Source organism: Muscardinus avellanarius, assembly GCF_963383645.1.
Source record: "Muscardinus avellanarius genome assembly, chromosome: 2".
Taxonomy (NCBI): domain Eukaryota; kingdom Metazoa; phylum Chordata; class Mammalia; order Rodentia; family Gliridae; genus Muscardinus; species Muscardinus avellanarius.
Window position 1 is genome coordinate 92,164,385 of NC_137787.1, and position 22,219 is coordinate 92,186,603.

Here is a 22,219-nt window from a genome sequence, read left to right on the forward strand (position 1 = left end):
TCAGTACATGTTTTACAAAATACTCTTTGGCAAGTTAAAACTGAAATAATACTTCCAGTACTGACACAAGGAATCTATATCTATCACAAAGTTGTCAATCAAATTATAAATTAAACCAAATGAAAACATTTGAATGAGCATGTAAATGAGATTGCTAGCTAAGACTGTGTACTAAATGGTTAAACCCATACATTCTTTGATTCTCCCAAACTCCAAAACCCTGAGCCACAGACGTTTTCAAAACCAATCTCAAATGTTTCTGCAAGGCATGTGGTTTATTGTTAATGACACGCAATCATTTTGAAATTATTCTAATAATTAACAATTGAATATTAGTAAAATAACTACTGTGGCTTTCAGAAAATCTGCTTAAATTAATCCAGAGAACATGGCTACTTTTTCTTTTCTGTAGAGTCAAGTACAGAAGCAAGAATTTTGACAAATTTATAAACATCATGAAAAGAATTGTAGAGAGGAACTGGAGCCACTCGAATCCCATCTGGTTCTCGCTTGTCACACTAGACGGAGGAAAAAAATAAAGTCACAATAATGTGAGCATTGTTCACTTACTAAAATCTGTCTCCAAGCTAAACTCCCATAATGCACTTGGGCTGACTTCTTTGAAACTCTGTATATGAGCATGTTTTCTACTTTAAATAAAATGTCTTGTTTTTATTTGTAATTTTCCCCTTATAACAAAAATAATAATGGATTGAAACATGAATATCCAAATTGCTTTAATTAATTCTCTTAGCAACTGTGTGTGTGTGTGTGTGTGTGTGTGTGTGTGTGTGTGTTACTGGGGATTGAGCCCCAAGTTATTCTACCCTCAAGTTACACCCCTAGACTTTTTGTTATTTTTTAGTTTGAAACAGGGTATCACTAAGTTGCTGAAGCTTTTGCTATATTGCTGAGACTGGCCTAGAACCTGTGATCCTCATCTTTCAGTTTCCCAAATGCTAGGATTATAGGTGTGTGTCATCATGCCCAGCAACAATGATTTTCTTTAAGTATGCAATAAATCATATATACAATTTTTCTTTGGGAAAATTCTAGAATTACTGGACCCCTACAACATACTGAAATGAATGAGAACCTCACTAGAATCTAAAGAGCTTTCACAAATTATCTTTAAACTTAACTATCTAACTTCTGATCTCAGAGAAATGCAGTTGGATGATAGGTCTGAAAAAAGAATAATTTTTAAATTTTTTTTCTGTTACTGGACATTGAATCCAGGGGCATTCTACTTTAGAGCTATACCCTCAACCCTTTTTATTTTTTTGTTTTGAAGCAGGGTCTCCCCGGGTTGCTGAGAGACTCACTATATTGCTGAGGCTGTTCTGGAACCTGTAATCTTTTTGTCTCACCCTCCCAAGTACTGGGATTATTAGACAGATGCCACTATGGTTGGCTAGGACCAAAGAATTTGATCTATCCTGGATCTTGATATTGTAATCTTTAGGAAATACCCATTATAAACTAGATAATATAGTTAGTAGTTTATGTGTGGTGTTTCATTTAATTCCCATAAAACTCTTCAAAGGAATTATTATTTAATATAAAATACAGATGAGAAATAGCAAGTGTGTAGATCTTGGTGAACTTGCCCAACATAACATAGTTTGGAAGAAGCAGAGCTCAGTTTGCAGTCGTGATAGGCTCTCTTAGGCCTCCACAGCCTACTATCCATCTCCTAAATGTTGAGGATCACATGAGTGTGACAATGAGCCAATTGTATTGTCATTGAAAATTGATACAGTAACACCCATTTACCTTGGAATTACTCATTACTTATTAGTTATCTTCAAGAAAGCAAGAAGGCCATGTAACCCTAACCGCTAAAAATATATATTGGTTCCTTGATTTGTCACCACTCCTGAGAATTATCTACATATCTTTTTGTTTTGTTTTGTTTTGTTTTTGGTGCTGGATATTAAATCTGGGAGCAGTCTACCTCCAAACTACACCCTCAGCCCAGTTTTATGAAACAGGGTCTCACTTAGTTGCTGAGGGTCTTACTAAGTTGCTGAGGCTGGCCTGGAACCTGCAATCCTCTGCCTTTGAGGCAGGACCTCTGGCTTTGTCCTTAAAACTATTTTGGGCTAGAAGCAAAGTGTAAAGAATAAAGCTTCTTCACAGTCCCTCGCAGATGGACTGTGAGACAACACAGTCTCTCTCAGACATAAACAAAGCAGAGTTACCCTGGAGAGTTCAGGGTTTCCCAGCACAGACTCTCAAATATAAGCAAAGCAGTGATAGAAAAAAAACAAACAAAAAACAAGGTAATGATTAATTACTTGGTTTCCTTCTGTCATCATGCTTACCCTAGGAAATGCCTATCTCATGAATACTCCTCCCCTCCAAACATTAGGTATGTTCATTGATCCGGGCTCAGACTCAAAGCTTTGCTTTCTGAGTCTTCACTAATGAATAAAGAAACCTGCTTTCTACCCTGGTCTCTAGCTCCAGACTCCGGGCACCTTGATTTCCTGCAACACCTTAGGCTCCCAAGCACTGGGAATACAGGTGTGCACCATGCCCAGTTTCTGCAATATCTTTTTTGACTAAAATGACAAGTGTAAAAATAACTCAGTTTAAGCTGGGCGTGGGGGCGCACGATTGTAATTGGGAGGCTGAGACAGGAGGATCACACAGGTTCAAAGCCAGCCTCAGCTACTTAGTGAGGCTCTCAGCAACTTAGTGAGACCCTGTTTCCAAATGAAGTATAAAATAGGTCTGGGAGTATAGTCCAGAGGTAGAAAAGCCCCTGGGTTCCACTCCTAGTACCATAAAAAAACCTCAGTTTATTAGGCAACTAAATAAGACTGATATTTCATTCTCTTTTCTAATTTTGTTGCATAGATTAAAGAAATACATATTGTAGTTTTCATGAGTCAAAAGTAGTGAAGTAGTGAAAAATACATTTTAATTGATAATGATGAAATTATTACTTTTTGTTCTGCTATGGAAAGAATGAGTAATTTATATAACACTATTTCTCATAACCAAAATTTGTGGTCTTCTCTTTTATCAGAAATTACACCTATCTACTTTTCTCCTTTTAAATGGATATAGGATCAAATAATAATCTGGATTTATTTTATTTAGTTAATAAATAGGTAATATATTTTCATTTGTGATAAACATACGTAAGGTTCTTTGAGGATTCTTGCAATTTATTAAACAATGAAAACACACTAAAATTTTTTAATGTTTAAAAAAAGAAATTACAGATAGAATTCCGTGCCCTTCACTTAGTGCAGTGCTGAATGTTCACTTGGCACTCTTTTATCTTTATTGATTGGTGTGAAATGACATAATAACAAATAAACTACTAAATCCAAAATGTGTAGCCAACCTGTAGCCATAGAGAAAATGTCATAGCGATGCAAGAGATATACTTACAACCACTCCTCTTTTTTCTAGCTCTTCAAAAACATTTTTCTTGGGAATAGAAAACGTCAGTGTTAACTGGCAGCCCCGATCCTCTATCCTGGATGGAGTGATGATGGTCACAGTTGGGTCCTTAGTATCTGCTGGGTGTTTGCTGCAGTAAAGCTTGATCATGTACTCCAGGTAACCAGTTAGCAAAATGGATTTTCTCCTCAGTGCTTTTATAGTTGCTTGCCTGAAGATCTGCAGAATGAGAGACAATCACATTACCAGTGTCTTATTGATTTACATAGAAGCAAAAAATAAGTGTAAGTCATGCATAAAAAAGGCGATGCCTACTTTCGATAGTAAAATCCCATCTCAGATAACCCGTTATGTAAAAATATGCCCACTTTTAAATGCTTTGACATTAAATATTGAAGGCAAAGATTCCATGACAGGAAAATTGTGCAAATTTTATTTAAACAATACTTGTGAAAGGAAAAGAAATTAAGTTAATAGCATGTTCCTTCAGAGTTACATTAAATTGACTTAGCCGAATCACCAAGTAAAATACACCTCAACAGATGCTTTAAAATTCTTTGAAAGCCCAGCACAGTGGCACATGCTTGTAATCCCAGTGCTTGGGAGGCTGAGCAGGAGGAACCTGGTTTGAGGCTAGCCTTAGCTACTACTTAGTGAGGCCCTTTGCAACTCAGTGAGACCCTGTTTCAAAATAAAGAAAAAAAAAAAAAGAGAGAGCTGGGGGTGTAGCTCGGAGGTAAAATGCCCCTGGGTTCTATTCCCAGTACCGCAAAAAAAAAAAAAAAAAAAAAAATCTTTGAAATTTTAACTTTTATCCCCAAACTATTTTCCAAAATCATAATCCAAGTGACTTTTTCTAGTTTTGTGTAGAGTTTGAGTGGTCAACATAAAGTGAAATAGAAGAGGAATACATGTGTGTATGTGTAAAAGGCAATGTAACTAATATTTGCTATAATTGCCCTAATAATTCTTAAATCCTCCCCAGTTTAATAGTTTTAAAACAAACAAATAATGAAGCTAAGTCTTATTGGATGTTTAATATATTATTATTATTACTAAAGTACTTGGGCCTGCCTGCCTTCCATTCCTTTCCCCTCCTTCCTCCCTCCCTCTTTTCTTCCCTTCCTCTGTTTCTTTCTTCTTCCTCTCCTTTTTTTTTCATTTTTTCTGAAAAACTCTATCGCTAGTGTATAAATAATTCCACTTGCCGCCAGAAGTGCCTTATATTAAGATGAATGACAAAGACAGACAATAACTGGGCTGGAACATGAGGGGTCAGAGCTGACATGCTTTTCCGGCTTATCTCTTGAGGTCAAGTAGAGTTTAAAAATACATCCTGCACAGAAGAACTGAGTGAACTGCAAACGGCAGGATGCTCCGGCATGCCCCTTAATGTCCCTCTTCTGTGTCATCAAGGACATAGGGCCATTAGGCGAAATTTAGACCTTGTCAAGTTTATCAGTACACTTGTTTTTGTATGTTTATGTGGCATGTGTAGGCAGCCATCCTAATTGGAATTAAGCCTTTAGGCATAGAGTTTATGAAACTATATTGCATGGAGGTTATAAATTTGGCTGAAGGAGAAAATGGGAATTGTACTGAAGGTAATGTGTCTAAAGAAGAGATGGTCCAGAGAAGACAGAAACAAGCACTATTCTCTCGCTTCAGCTACACTTCTGCTTGTAGAGATGGATGGCTTCATTTTCAGAAGGCAGTTAAGATCTGGGTGCAAATACTACTGCTTCAGGACTCAGTGATCCAGGCTGCATGAAGTCGAGTAGCAAGAACCTCACCACTCCCTATGTAAAGCAAAATGTATGCAGGCAGAACTGTGAGTACTATGGGGAGCTCAGCAAAAGTTTAGATCCAAGTATACCCAGAAGACAGAAGTAGAGACTAGCAAGTCACAGCCAACAAGAGGCTTAAATAGTGACATATATATATATATATTCCAAAGATTCTCTCTAGAGATTAATATATCAATTATAATTAATAAATAATTCTAGAAAATTTTCTGATTCCACTATCAGCCTCATATTATACAAATAAAGGTAATGAGACTGGCTTCAGGAACCTCTTGCATTACAAAGCCCAACAACTTTCAAATTCTTTATAGAAATGGCATAGTACTTCCACACAAGCTAAGCACATTTTATCTCCAGCTCACTTACAATACCTTATATAATGTAAATGATATGGAACTACTTGTTATACCATATTTCTTATAGAATAATCACATGAAAAAGAGTCTCTTTGTGCATATTTTCCCTTGAATATTTTCAACTTAAGATTGGACTCCGTGTATATGGAACTCATGGATATGGAGGGCCAACTTTATATTTATAATGGTAGTTTCTTTGATTCCATAGGTTAATAAAATTTGGGGAAATATTACTAACATCTATAATTTTAGAGGAATTTTGCTTTTACCAATTCCCCTTGATAACCTAAAACCACTTTTAATGGTATGCAGTCAATTTTAATATACTGTGGAATGTTGTTACCTTTTTCCTCATTATAATCACAAGGGTAGTTGTGTTGCAAAGCACTTAAAGTTTTTCTCTGTGTATAAAAATCGAATCCAAAGCTTCAGATAAAAAATTAACAGGGATTAATAACACTTCATAGAGAAATAAAAAAATCCTCTTCTTTTTTGCTTTGTGTTATTCCTATGTATTTAGTATTCGGAATGAATAATTTTAAAAACTGAAAAAATTGAACAATGTAGTTTAAAAATATTTGGCTTCCGACATAATTCTTGGCAGAGTTTCAGCTACTTGAGCTATTTTTTTCTGAGTAAAATCAGCAAAAATCTAGAAGAGTTAGGCAAAATTAATAAGAAAAGTATGTTTTATTGGATGTTTTCAATGGTCATATTTTTCTCTTAGATTCTTAAAATTAGATCTTCAGTACCTTTGTGAGAAAGCACAGTGCATTTGCTTTGTTTTTAGCTGTTTGATCTTCTATGCGTATTAATCAAATGCTTTAATTTTGTGTTTTAAGGTAAATCATTTTCTTACAAATTTATGTATTAAACAGATCTAAAAATTATCTACCCATTGTTATATATAAATAAGAAACACTAATATACTTCATGCCTTTCTGGCTTATCTCTTGCTGTCAAGTAGAGTTTAAAAATATGTCATTTATAAATTTTAAATGAGTAACTTGAAAATGAAGAAACTTATGAGGTAATATCCTTTAAATATCTTTATTATAAAAACGAGACCATTGAAGTGCAGATCAGAAGTTGCTTTCTTAAGGCCACGTTTGGTCAATGATGTCAGATCAAATATTTTTCTCTTGGTTCTTTGCCTCATGCTAAGGACCTTGATCTGTAATATTTTTAAATGAGTGCACAAATGTTTAAGACCCAACAGTAAAAAAAACAAGATGGTTCGAAACTAAGGTATTTTAATGGTATCAATCAATTACATACACATGGGATTGTAAATAATAATACATTTATTATACTATCTTTGATAAATGTATTATATTAAAATTTGAGATCACATTATATACACTTAATTCTTGAACTTAAAATCTTTACTCCCATCAATATTTGAGTGTATAGAATATTTTCTGAAAGTTCAATGGAAACAAAAGAGAGAGTTTAAATTATGCAATATTTTATACTTACTCAAATTTTGACCTCATATCTCCTATCCTAAGATAACTAATTACTTTAAAAAATTCTATAGGCAACATGCACTTGGTACATTTCCCTCTGCCTCCCTACTTATAAGGTAAATTTTAACACTGGTAATTTACTGATGCCAAATCACATGGCAAAGTAAGGACTGTGTAAAAAGTGGGATATCTTAACAATAAAATCATCTATTACAGCCGGATGTGGTGGCACATGTAATCCCAGCATTCGGGAGGCTGAAAAAGGAGGATTGTGGTTTGCAGACAGCCTCACCTAGTTAGTGAGGCCCTTTGCAACTCAGTGAGACCCTGTTTCAAAATAAAAAATAAAAAATAATGGCTGGGGGTGTCACTCAGAGGTAGAACTCCCCTGGGTTCCACACCCAGTACCATAAAAATCATCTATTACTTTATAATTTAAAACTTTTATAATTTATAATAAAGAGGAAGACATTTGATGTCTTTACCAACATAAGGTTTGTCTAGCAAGCAATAATTTTGGTCAGAACATAGTTTAGTAGTGAATGACTTTGGTAGGAGGTTCGAAAGAGATACTTAAGTGACATTTCAGAGAAGTATACGTCCCCATTATTTTGGTTTTTAGGATCTTTTTGGTAGGTTTAAATTTAGTTAAACAGTCATCAGTGTCTGAAGAAAAAAAAAAAGCCTTTGTCTAGGTGACTCTAATAAAGTGTGGTAAGAAACTAGTCACTACAAAAACAAGAATCTGCCTCTTTTACCAGAGTAGAAGAGGTGAATATTGGAAGGAAGGGCAATATTGCTCCAGAGAATGTGCCAAAATGAGAGTTCTCAAGGAGATTTCGAGAAGTTATTTGCAAAGATAAAGATAGTCAGAGGAGCACTGGAACTACTAGTTCTTCTTAAGCTATGACTTGTGCTTTTCATGTTTGCAGCTCCTCCTCCCTGCAATACACTTACAAAGTGAGCTGAGACTAGATTTTGCTTTAAAACCTTTAAAAAAATCATTCTTTGAATGCATATTATAAAGCAACTGAATTATTATTATCTTACTTACTAAGCAGATTTTTACTTTAAAAAAATTAAAAGAGGCATTGCTGGCTGAAAAGTCTCAGTGGGTCTATTTTCCAATTAAAAATAAAATTTTGTTAAAAAGTGAAAACAGCACATGCTCCATCAAGTGGTTAAACTGAGTAGGTGCTCTCTAGGTTGAGATGAAATAAAAATGTGTCTGTTATCCTCCTCTTGGTGAAATGGTTCAAAAACAGAGGGACCTGACACTGCCATCTAGTGGTTAACACAAGAAATTGCGGTGAAGTGCCAGAATTCTAGAATTTAGAAGATTTGGAAGTCTGTATCCACTCAGTTGATGCTGAAATACTCCACAGTAGAATTTCCTAAAATAGCCCAGTGTGGTGGTGCACAATTGTAATCCCCACACTTGGGAGGCGGAGATGGGAAGATCGCGCAGGTTCAAAGCCAGCCTGACTGGCTTAAGAGACCCTGTTTCCAAATAAAAATATAAAAATAGGTCTGCGAGTGTAGCCCGGAGGTAGAAGGGCTTCCAGGAACCCCAGGACCACAAAAAAGTGAACTTAATTAGTATATGCATTAATATTATTAATTATAAGTTTTCTATTAATAATATATTTGCAATTAGTTTAAACTGATTTTTAGATACAGTGTGGTTTTTTAGATACCTATATATATCTGTATTTTATGTGTGTATATATGTATATTTATGCTATATATGTAAATATATGTGTGTACATGTATAACCTATGCACATAAATATACACATATACATGTATATGTGTATATATACACATATATATAAAACCTAACTTATTACATAAACATTAATTTTAGGATGAGAGTCATTTAGCAAATATATGAATGAATCTTAAAATATGTTGTTTAATAGGGGTAGAAATAATAGAATGTCATAGAATTCTCAGTAAAAGAAACAAAGAGCTATCTTGTCTAATGAGGAAACTATACTCACTCTTTGCTTTACTCTAATTACCCAAAGCTCCCCCATGTTAAAATAAAGTCTCCTATAGTTTTTTCACATGGTGCTTTGTCAGATCATTGACTCCCATAACTGTAGGAAAGAGAGTCCCCAAGAATCACAATAATATCTCGCACATAAATGCTTCCCTAATAAATACATGTTCCTTGAAGGAATTACTGAAGAATTAAATTTTGTATGATTACTTTGTTCATAAAGTGAACCAGAGGTTAAATAACTTATTCAAGTGCATGCAGATTCTACATGGAACAAAAAAATCTCTCCCTAAATCAGTTCCATTTAATGTTTTTTTTTTTTTTTTTCAAAAAAGGCAGCAAACACTAAGGCAGGAGAGGCAGGAGAGTGACAACCACGACACAGCCACTGTTCCAATAGGCTAATACTGTCCTTTTTATCATGTATGTATGATGCACACTCATAATCTTGCTTACTGACAGAGAAAGCCACACAAGCTAGTGAGGAGAAAATGTGAAGCATGTGGGGAGGCTGCAGCTCAGATCTCTTACCTCCAGACTGGCATGCAAAGAGCAGACCAGTAAGATGGGAGGGTTGGAAATTCGGAATCCATTGACACCAGGGATTAACTGCAGTTCTAAAAAAAAAAAATAACATCGTGTCATTGTAACATATTAAGAAGAGTCATATGATGGTAAATAAATAGAAGATTAATATATAAAAGTATTACTTGTAAGATTTATGAGATATTTAAGAGATACAATAGAGTAAAATACTGGCATGTTTTCCATTTGCTGACAAGACTCATTTTGCCTGTTTCTACCTTATCAGCAGACTGTTGAACAATAGGACACTGTTCAGATGATAAAATGGAATTTTAAGCTGGTTGATATGGTGCACTCCTGTGGACCCTGATACTTGGGGAGGCTGAGGCAAATGAATAGCAAGTATAAGGCCAGCCTGCATCGTAGCAAGAGACCATCTGAGAAGGAAGGAAGAGGAAAAGGAAGGAGAAGGAAGGAAGGAAAGAAGAAAAGAAGGAGGGAGGGAGGGAGGGAGAAAGGAAGGAAGGAAGGGAGGAAGGGAGGAGGGAGGGAGGGAGGGAAGAAGGAAGAAAGGAAGGAAGGAGGGAGGGAGGGAGGGAGAGAGGAAGGAAGGGAGGGAGGAGGGAGAAAGGAAGGAAGGAAGGAGGGAGAAAGGAAGGAAGGAAGGAAGGAAGGAAGGAAAGAAGGAAGGAAGGAAGGAAGGAAGGAAGGAAGGAAGGAAGGAATTCTTCAATCTGGCCTTTGTCTCAAACCTAACATCCTTGTTCCATAAAATTTCACCCACAGGGAGAAAGATTAATAAAATACCTATGAAGATGAATTTAGATTCTAGGATTATTAAGTGAAGTAGCTTATTTAAGAAAAAGAGGAGAGCTGAACAGATTTGCCCAAGTAACAGATATTAAAAAGATTAATTGATTGCAGATTCTACCCTTGTTAAATAAGTAAGTTGAATTGTAGCAAGTTAGATCCAATGCAGTTAAAATGGCTAGTAAGATATTAAGCTAAGAAAATTTTACAGTATTATGGGTCTTTATAAAGTCATTTAATATGTTATGAGTCAAACTGCTGATATGTCAGCTAAATCTAAGCCACTCTCTATTTTTTAAAATAACTTTTTATTGGGCCCCGTACAAGGGCATATACTCGTGATCACATTGGTTGTGAAGCTGAGAAAGGAGGATCACAGCAATGTAGTGAAACCTTGTTTCAAACTAAAAACTAAAATAGTTCTGGGGTTTAGCTCAGAGGTAGAACACCCCCTCATTAAATAATTAGTATCACAAAAAATAAGTAAATATAAGGTTTTATTTGAAAATGGTCACTTATAATTTGGATCTGGAAGGTTCTCCAAAGCTCATGTGATGAATGTTCATTCTCCGACTGGTGGCACTAGAGGTGGGATCTGGTGGAAGAGGTGGGTGACTGGGGCAGCCTTCTCTTTTGTGTCTCTCTCTCTCTCTCCTCTCTCTCTCTCTCTCTCTCTCTCTCTCTCTCTCTCTCTCTCTCTCTCTCTCTCTCTCCTCACTTCTTGGCTTCCATGAGATGTGAGATGAACACCATTGCTCCATTGCACTTTTCCACCATGATTCCTGCCTCAAAGACCCAGAAAAAAATGGAGCCAGCCAATCATGGACTGATACCTCATAAGCCAAAATTCATTTTCCTCCTTTAAATCATTTTTTCTCGTTTATTTTGTTATGCTGATAGAACTCTATCTCAGTCACAATCATTTATCTGTGTATTTGTACAGATGGTCTAGTACGGATGGTCTAGCACCACAGTACAGAAACTTTATGACCAAAAAAGTTTAAATATTTTTATCTTGCATTTTGATATAAGGTTTGCCTGTCTTTGACCTGATCAAATTGCCTTATTTACTGATAAGGAAACTCAACTCAAAGAATTTAAATAAATGGCATAGCCGGGCTTGGTGGCGCACGCTCGTAATCCCCGCGCTTGGGAGGCGGAGACAGGAGGATCGCGCTGCTTCCGAGCCAGCCTCGCTGGTTTAAGAGACTCTGTTTCCACATAAAAATGTTAAAAAATAGGTCTGGGAGTGTAGCCCGTGGGAGTGTATACCGAAGGTAGAAGGGCTTCCAGGAACCCCAGTACCACCAAAAAAAAAAAAAAAAAAAAAGGCATAACAGTTAATTATTTTAGTAGCCACAAAATATATAAGTATCCTGAATTGACCTTAATTCCCCATCCTGATTCTTTGCAACCTGTTGATTTCGAATTCTATCTATCTATCTATCTATCTATCTATCTATCAATCTATCTGCATAGATAGAATTTTATATAGAGAGATTTATATAGAGACAGGCAGAAAGAAACACAGAGAGAAAGAAGAGTCTCTCAGGATCTGAAGCATTCTGAAGAATTTATATTACATTGAATTCTCAAAATACCAAAACACTTATCGTGCTTTCTCTATTAGAGGTGAACAGAAATACAGCTGTACAAGGAAAAGAAGTAGAGCAGTTTGTAAGCCCACTGAGGCCTAACATTTAACCCAGAGGCATCCTACTTCTGAGCTACACCCTCGGCCCTATTTTTTTATTCTTTATTTTTGAAGCAGGGTCTCACTAAGCTGCAGAGGGCCTCACTAAGTAGCTGAGCTTGAAGTACCTGTTATTCTCCTATCTCAGCCTCCCAAGTACTAAGATTACAAACATGCGCCACCACTTCCAGCTCAAAGGGGACATTTTATTTTTGGATTTGTGTATGCTATAAGAATATAAGAATATGCTAATCCAATTATATTTTTATTATTTATGTACTGTAATTATACATTGTAGTGAGGTTCAAAGTCATAGGAACATACATGTACATAGTACTTGTGTATTTCCCTCTGGGTCCCAACTGGCTCCCCCTCTTTCCCCATAGATAACATTAACATTGACATTGATAATTTTTATATAAATGTAGAATTATTTGAGCTGTTTCCACTATAAGATCTCTCACAGAAAGGGAATAATTTAGAAATTTACAGAAGTAAAAATACTTAGAAAATGTACCATTGTATGATACTTGGTTTACAGTTTTGAATTTGACTTACCTTTAAACTAATCCCTAAAATAGATATTGTTCACATTAGGTATATGGAACAACAACCACCAACAAAAAATGATCCAAGGTAATACGCTATGATCTGCAGGATCAAAAAACTATTAAGCAGAGAAATAAGACTGACACTCAAGCCTCTCTGGGTCTGACCCTAAGCACCAAATCTCCCCTTTCTACTGCTGGATAATTTTAGATACTCCACACTGGTAGAATCTGATCAAGCCACATGAGCCATATGTTAGATTTCACTTTCTTTCATCTTTCCACAAAGGAATAGATTCAAAATCATAAAACTAAAGTCTATAAACACTTAGTCTTACACACTCAAAATGTCATTTCTTATTTTAAGAAATCTCAGTGACATTTTCAAAATACACTCTCCATGGGACATGCATATTACATATAATATGAAGACAGATGAAAATTAAAATGAAGTTAAGATAAAATGACATGAAATAGAATTGAAATACTTACTATTATCCATTTTAAATCTGGTGCTGAGTTCATGGCCAAACCATCCCACTAACCTACAATATAAGATAGCCATTAGATTTTATGGTCTAAACAACTACAACTAATCTAGGAATTTGTGATCATCTTATCAAAGTCATTAATGATGTAAATATCAAATACTTAAACAGATAAATGCTAAATGACAGAATGGTGCAATTCATATGTATAATGTTAAGAATAAGGAAATAACATGCTGGGAGTTGTGGCACCTGCTTGTGATTCCAACACTTGGGAGGCTGAGACAGGAGGAATGCATGGGTTCAAAGCTGGCCTCAGCTACTTAGTGAGGCTCTCAACAATTTAATGAGACCTTGTTTCCAAATAGAGTATAAAATAGGTCTTGGAGGTATAAAATAGCCTGGAGGTAGAAAAGGCCCTGGGTTCCATCCCCATTACCACCACACACACACACACACACACACACACACACACACACACACATTGAAGTGGAAATAAAAAAATCTATGAAATAGAAAAATAGAGGAATATATATATATATATTCGCTTATAAATTACCTCTTACAAGCTTTAAAAATAATATATTATAAAATAAACATGTAGAGTACTAGTAAAAGAAACATTAGCAAGACATAGGGAACATGATTTAAAAAAACACAGAAACAGTCAATGGATCATGTAAGAATGTAGTAAATAAAACCTATGATATTTTAAACAAGAAAAGATTGACAGATATATTTATATATGCAATATTTAAAATAATATTCTTTTTGCATATAAAAAAGGAGGAATTATAAAGGAATAGATTCATAAAAATACAAAATTCTGAATTAAAGAGATATAAAATTCCCAAACAAATGAAGATGGGGAGAGAAGTAATATCTGTGACATTTGAAAGCCTTTTTACCAAGAGTGTTTTTGTAGATAAAAACCAAACTCCAAGAGCTATACAGCCACAAAACATAGATAGGCAATTAATAAAAAGTGCAAATGCTTCATTAATTCAGCAAAACCCCCACAAAAGTATCTCAAACTCACTAATAAACAGATCTAAAGGATAACATATGGATGAGAATATATTTCATACATTGTCAATGTGATTTAAAAGTTAGGATGCCTATTTTCATCAAAGATTCAAAGAAAAATAAATGATGTCATGTGTGGGGGCACATGTCTATAATCTCAGTGCTTTGGAGACTGAGAAATGCGGAGTGCAGGTTCCAGACCAGCATACAGTAATTAAGCTAATTTAGCAAGTTTTTCTTTAACAATAAAATAGTACTGGGGGCATAGCTCAGAGGAAGAATGTTTCTGGGTGCAATCCGTAAAAGAAAAAAAAAAAAAAAGAAAGGAGAGAAAGAAAAAAGAAAGGAAGAGAAAAGAAAGAAAGAGAGGAAAGAAAGGGAGAGAAAGAGCCAAGTTGGTCATTTATCTATTAATGAGAATAATAAACAATAAAACATATCTGAAGAACGATTTGATAAGATTTATGAGAAAAACCCTCATTTTTCTTTCTCAGAAATTTTGCCTCTTCCAATTAATCCAAAGGACTATTTGGATTTCACTATTTTGAAAACATTAAGCTTTATGTCCCAGAACAATTACCACAATACTTGTTTATAGTTGAAATGTCTACTTAAATATATTTTTCCTTAAATATCTTGTAACAGAGAGTTGATAAATTATACTCTTTAAGTGGGATGTAGCCATTACAAAAACCTATAATTAATATAATTTTAACTAAAATTTAAAAGAATATACTTTCAAAAACTAAAATGGAGATCACAGTATAGAGAGTGTGATTACAGCTTTAGAAACATGAAAAGTAAGAATTTATATGTAACTATCACCTAAATGTTAAGGTTTTTAATTTCTGCTTTATTTCTGTTTTCCAGAGTGTTCTAAAGGGTATACATAGTTTTTACATCAAAAAAAGCTTTAATTATGATTTTAACTCCTATTTTCTATCTCATTTATTTTTATTCCAAAAATAAATTATTTTATGTATATTTCATATATATTTGTATAGAATTAGCAACGTCTAATTATATATGAAATGAACAATCTTTACTCCATTGTTTGAAAATAATCAACTATTTTCCATTAACTTAAATTTTAAAATTCAGAGTGCATCAATCCAAAACATACCTTTTAAGCCTTAGTTTTTCTTATTATTGTTATTATCATTTCAAATAATTCATTGTCAAAACGTAACAGATTCCCTCCTTTTCCCCCCAGTGGTTCTTCAGCCTGTAATCTATAATGCTGACATTGGGTAAAAACTGCATAGTAGGTGTTTAATTATAAAAGAATCAAGACAGAGTGGTAAAAGCCAAGTGATAAAATATCTAAGAAAGTTCAAATAAAAACATATTTTGCGAAGTGAAGGCAGGATAGCCAATTCTAATCGCAATTCTACATCCCTGGTTAAAAAAAAAAAAAAAAAAAAAAGTAAACCATGGTGTCAGAGATGAAATGGGTCATTTTCAGAAAGTGTGTTATTCTGTGTCTCACACAGAAAAAGAGAGGGGGCATATCCGAGAGAAAAATCTAGGGGAGCCCTAGTAAATGGGATTAGCTAGTGAATGAGAAATCTGAAAGGCTACACTGTCTCCTCCCCCTAACCTTCTGTCTAAGTTTCACCCTCCAATTTCAACTTATTTAGTTAGTAAGAAACGTAAAAGGAACTGGGTATAGATCTGACATAAAGATTCTTCATGAAAAAATATAGAAAACTACCAAGACCTACCCCCAGATGAAAACGATGCAGTAGGAAAGGTTGCCGGAAGCTGAAGAAAACCGTAGAGCAAGTGATTAAATAAAGAAAAACACAGACTTAATGAAGTAGCATTTTATCTAATAAGATAAATGCCAAGTAAAAAAAAAAAAACTAGAGATATAATATTTATGTAGCCTGAAAACAGGAGAGAGGAGAATGAGATTGCAGAAATCTCAAATTAGATAAGAAAAACAGAACATAAAAATAAAAAAAAATATTTAGAAGGAAAAAAAGAAAAACATGAAATAGTTTAGACAGAGATTATATAGTCCTGAGAGAAGAAATTTCTATGAAAACCAATATGAATTTCTGAAGAAGAGTTATAAAACAACTAATCTAAATGTTATAATTTAAGAAAACTATGATTGAAAAAATTATTGGAATATGCATATTTACAAAACAAAACATCAACTGGAAAAGTTGTGTGACTGTAGATAACAGTCATTAATTTTAGTTGTTGATTATTAAAATCATTAAATTTTATAGAATTATTGAAATTATTAATTTAATAACAAATAAATTGATCAGTGTTAAATATTTACCTAACTTTTAAATTGGCATTATTAAAATTTAAAATCATTTAAACGATTGCATTTTAAAGATGAAGAAAAATAGAAATTTAGTTAGAAAAGATTTAAATCAGAATAAAGGGAGAAACATCAGATTGTATACAAATTTACCAAGTGTAACTCTTTAGTAATAAGAGAACAATACTAAAAGAAGAAAGAAAATAAATAATATTTAAAGAAAATAATACTAATTAATACTAAATAAATACTAATAATAATATATAATGCTCAAGAAATAAAAGGCTATACACAAATAGTTTGATAAGTCATACAGCTTCAAGGGTACTGTGTTAATTATGCAAGTGTTTAGCTACTATTTTTTCCGTGCCTTCTTAATGAAAATCTCACCCGTGGATGTATTAAAGTAAGCCAAGTGATGATTGGGAAGGCTATGTTAAAAAAAAGTGTCAAGAATATTGAAAGTATTTATTTATAGGTCTGAGATTAAATAAATGTGGGATTATGGTGCTAGAACAAAATGAAATAATGCTATATAAAAGATAAAAGTATAATAATGAACAACGGACAAAATAGGAGGAGGAATTCAAATAAAAGTTACAAAACAAGTAAAACAGGAAATAATTAAAAATATAAAATTAGTATCAAAAGAATCAAAACTATTTAGCAAGCCATAGGGTAATCGGAAGTTAGCAGAAGGAACAGAAAACCTGTTAAATATACTATGTATTGAACAAGAATAGTAATAAAATACAGGAGAAAGAAAAATGTAGATAGAAATTTTCTCAAGTACTGGTAGAACGATTAGCTTTAAAAACAATAAACAAAATATAAAAACATCATATAGAGTCTTTTTAAAAGATCTAGAAATTAAAAATAAGATGCTAAATTAGAATGAATTAAAACCAGGCATCTCTTTCAAAGCAATAAATGTCAATGGACTTAATTTGTACACTGAGAGATTATAACACAAAGCAAAGAGATTCAGTTTAATAAGTGACTCAGAAGAAGATAGAATAAAAGAAAAGTAAAATTATAAATGGAAATGCAAAACAAAGCAAGGAGTAATCTTTACATACTACCCAAAAGGATTAAATAATAAAAAGAAAATCTTATAATTCTAACATTTATTCACAACAAAGAAAATTATAAATCTCTTGGCATCAAATAAGGTGTAACATTTGCAAAGCAGGCATTAAAGAAGTTATAAGAAGGTAAACACCTTGTGATAAAAAGAGTTTTATTAACTTCTCTAAGTCCATGACAGATCAAGTGAAAAAAATATCAATCTAAATATAAGTAGTGATGGGCCCTAAACAATTATTATAGGGTTTTTTAAACATTCTCATAAAATATGGAGGATAATTAGAAAAATCCTAATATTTACAAAGTGTTCATATTGCTGACTATATTTTTCTGACCCTGGCAATTCATAAAAAATTCAGAAAACAACAACCCAAAAATAACTGCCCATTAAAAGAAAAGGCACCTCAAAATACATTTGGGGTAAAGAGTAATACATATTCAATTGATAGAATTTTTAAAAAAGAATAATGAATGCAGGTATTGTGATGCCTTCTGCATGATTCTTACTGTTTAGAACTATTCTGGCTGATCTAGGTCTTTTGTTCCATCTGAATTTTAGGACTGATGTTTTATAGAGTCGTGAAGAATGACTATGCTTATTTTAAAAGGGAGTGAACTGGATTTGTAGAACACTTGAAAATATGGCCATTTTGGTGATATTTATTCTTCCTATCCAAGAGCATGGGGGAATCCTTCCATTTTCTAAGACCATCTTTAGTGGTTTATAATTTTAATTATATAGGTCTTTTATCTATACAATAAAAAATTAAACCAATCTCATTGGTTTAATTTGTTCCTAGGGATTTTATGAACTTCAAACTATAATAATAGGACTATAGTAATGAAAATAGCATGGTATTGGCACAAAACCTGACACATAGACCAATGGAGCAGAAAAGAAAATTCAGAAACAAATCCACATACTTAAAGCTAGTTGATTTTTTACACAGGGCCAAAAAATATTGGTTAAAAAAAAAAAAAAACCTTTTCAACAAATTGCATTGCCAAAACTGGTTATCTATATCTAGAAAAATGGAAGTAAATTCCAAGTTCTTATCCTGCAAAAGAGCCGGCTCAGGATGGATCAAAGATATCTAAATTAGACCAGATATTGCAGTACTTGAAGAGAGCATAGGATCAATGCTCAACATATTGGTACTGGTAAAATGTCCTCAATAAGATCCCAAAGGCACAAGAAACTATAATCAATACATTGGATTGAATTAAAGAGAGAGCTTCAGTGCAGCAAAGGAAACTATTAAGAACCTTAAGAGAAAGACAACAGAGTGCGAGATCTGTGCCAGATATTTCCCTGGTAGATAACGAGTATCTAGGATACACAGAGAACTCACAAACAATAATAATTGTTGGTGAAGATGTGGAGAAGTAATAACTCTAATACATTGTTGGTGGGATTGCAGATTAGTGCAACCACTTTGGAAAACAGCGTGAAGGGTCCTCAGAAAAATGAGAATACCTACCATATGATCCAGGTATACCACTCCTAGGTATCTATCCAAATGAATGAAAAACAGACAACCATAGAAATGCATGCCTATATGTACTTATATTTGCACAATTCATAACCAGACGAGATGTCCATTAACAAATGAATGGATTACAAAATTATGAGATATATACACAGTGAAATTCTATGCAGCCATAAAGAACAAAATTATGTCATTTACAGGGAAATGGATAGAACTGGAGAATATTATGCTAAGTGAAGTGAATCAGTTACAAAAAGTGAAAAGTTGATATTTTCCCTCATATGTGAAAGCTAGGGAGAAATTGGGACACAGGAGGGATTTCACACAAAGGAAGATAAACTTTATTGGAGTAAAGGAGGAGACATAACTGAGAGAGGTGGGAGGGGTAATAAAGACTGAAGAGGTAAACACCTAATGGACATTATGTACAAATGCAAACTTGTCAAAATCATTATTGTGTTAAGGGCAGGAAGGCAGGGAGGGAGAAAATAAACCTTACTACAAGAAAACAACAACAACAACAACAACAACAACAACAACAACAACAACAAATAACCCAATCAAAAAACGAACAAGTTAACCAAATAGAAACATCACAAAAGAAGAAATACAAATGAACAATAAATAAATAAAAGATTTTCAGCATCATTAGCAATCAGAGAGATGCAAATCAAAACTACTCTGATATTTCACTTAACCATAATTAGAATGAAAATTATTAAAAATAGAAATATTAATATATGCTGGTGAAGATATGGAGAGCTAAGAACTCTGATAGATTGTTTGTGTGTTTGCAAATTAGCACAACCACTTTGGAAAACAGTGTAGAGGGTCCTCAAAAAAATGGGAATGAACCGATTTAAAGACCCAGCTATATCACTCCTGGGCATTTACCCTAGAGATTTGAAACCAGACTATGTTTATAGCAAAGCATAATTTATAATCACCAATCTATGGAATCATTCTAGGTATTCATCAACAGATGTGTGGATTACACAGTTATGGAAAATATACACAATGGAATTCTTTTTTTTTTCCTTTGGTGGTACTGGGGTTTCTGAAAACCCTTCTACCTCTGCAATGTGCTACACTCCCAGACCTATTTTTACATTATTTTTTAATCTGGAAACAGGGTCTCTTAAGCCAGCGAGACTAACTTCGAACCTGCGCAATCCTCCTGTCTCCGCCTCCCAAGCGCGGGGATTACAAACCTGCACCACCACTCCCGGCTACACAATGGAATTCTATTCAGCCATAAAGAAGAACAAAATTATGTCAATTACAGAGAAATGTATGGAACTAGAAAATATTTTGCTAAGTGAGATTAATAAATCACAAAACATGAAAGGTCAGATGTTTTCCCTCATATGTAGAAGTTAGGATAAATAAATAAATAAATAAATGGAGCCAAACTGTAAAGGTGTAATTATCAAAAGGTAGCTCTTGTTTGATCAGTAACTCTATTTCAATAAAATTAACTTAGAGAAAAATTTATATCCTAGAATTAGCTTTTCTTTAGACTGATAGCTAAGTGATCATTTAGTAAAAAAAAAGTAGAAGATAAAATGCATTTTGTGATGAAAGAAATAGGCATTTTTGGCAAACAACAAATTTGTCATTATTCTCATTTTTATATTTTGAAAATAAAGAAAATGTTAAAATTTGTTAATGAGAATCAATTCTTCTATAATTACATATTAAAAAAAATCCATGAACGTTGAGTGTGGTGGTACATGCTTATAATCCCAATACTTGGGAGGCTGAGACAGGTGGATCACAGGTTCATGGCCAGTTTCAGCTATATAGTGAGGTCTCTGCAACTTAGTGAGAACCTGTTTCAAAATAAAGAATTAAAAAAATTAGGGCTGGGGATGAAGTTTGAAGGTAGAATGCCCTTGGGTTCAAAACCCAGTACTGAAAAAAAAAATGAGCCCTTATTCATATGATGATTTCTGTGGAAACTGATCCAAAATTTACCTCTTGGCTTTTCCTTATTTTGAGATATGAGGCAATCACAGTAACTGACAAAAAAGGAGAAAAGACAAGACATAGCAATGTGTTTTTTCCTTTTATTTCTAGTGTGATCAAAACCAAAATTTAGAGCAATATTTCAATGTTTTGTTATTTAGCAAATTTTTCTTTCATTATTACATATTCACTAAATAACTAGATTTTTTTTTCTTTTTTGGTGGTACTGGGGTTCCTGGAAACCCTTCTACCTCCGGGCTATACTCCCAGACCTATTTTATACTTTTTATTTGGAAACAGGGTCTCTTAAGCCAGTGTGGCTGGCTTCGAACCTGCATGATCCTCCTGTCTCCGCCTCCCAAGCGTTGGGATTACAAGTGTGCGTCACCATGCCCAGCGTTAAATAACTAGATATTTGTCATTTCTGTTTATGGAGTGACATGAGAAATTCAAGATTATCAGTGATCATGGTGGCTGGGTATATCTAACAAAAACATCAAAGTCCTAGTGTTAGAAGATAGTGTCACAAGAGAAAATGATAAATTGTTTTTGAAAGTAAATGATAATATGTTCATAATAAAAATATGAAAAAAATAGGAAGAGGAAATACACAAAGAAGGAACATGTGTTCTTCTTTGAGAAAATAATCAAAAAAGATTCTTAACCTGTGGTCAGGACATCTGCTTTCATGGTCTATTTATTGAAGCTGTGAAAGTATTAGAATGGAAGGGTAGGAGAGGAAGAAGGCTGAAGTTGACTAATGGGGGAGCTACATTCAAATATGTGTAAAAGTATGAATGTAGCATGATCAACCTGGAAACTCATGGTTGGGATGAGGGGAAAGGGGAAGTTGGGGAAGGGCACCAAGCACTGTGTGAATGTATGCCATTTTCAATATGATCCACATAAAAATAAAAATAAAAAATAAAATTCTTCATAAGAAATAAAAATTCTTCTTTTCTTTAACAAAGAAAGTACTTGAAGTATATCTTAAAAGTACAACTACAATTATATAAAAATGAATAATATCAAAGTTGTCTACTTATTGTTTGATGATGGTACATTGATTCACTAAAGACATTTAATTTTTCTCTACAGTGACAATACAAAGGACACAGGGTGATCACCTGTACCATGGACCAGCTCAGATTCTAATTGTTTGACACCCATCATCTTCCCCTTCACCCACAGCATGGTATCTTTTACCCCAGGGAGGAAATTACATAATCTCATAGAATATTTGAAAATAG

General features: G+C 33.8%; 1 protein-coding gene across 1 annotated transcript in view; it reads right to left on the reverse strand.

The window, feature by feature from the left end:
- Positions 1-392: 392 nt before the first annotated feature.
- Positions 393-22,219, reverse strand: part of KYNU (kynureninase) — a gene marked incomplete at both ends in the record, with an annotated part of 117,973 nt that continues 96,146 nt past the window's right edge. The window contains 4 exons of the mRNA XM_080690141.1: positions 393-518; positions 3,409-3,639; positions 9,586-9,671; positions 13,123-13,175. Of these exons, the coding sequence (XP_080546267.1) occupies positions 393-518; positions 3,409-3,639; positions 9,586-9,671; positions 13,123-13,175 (496 nt within the window). The remainder of the gene's footprint in view (positions 519-3,408; positions 3,640-9,585; positions 9,672-13,122; positions 13,176-22,219) is intronic.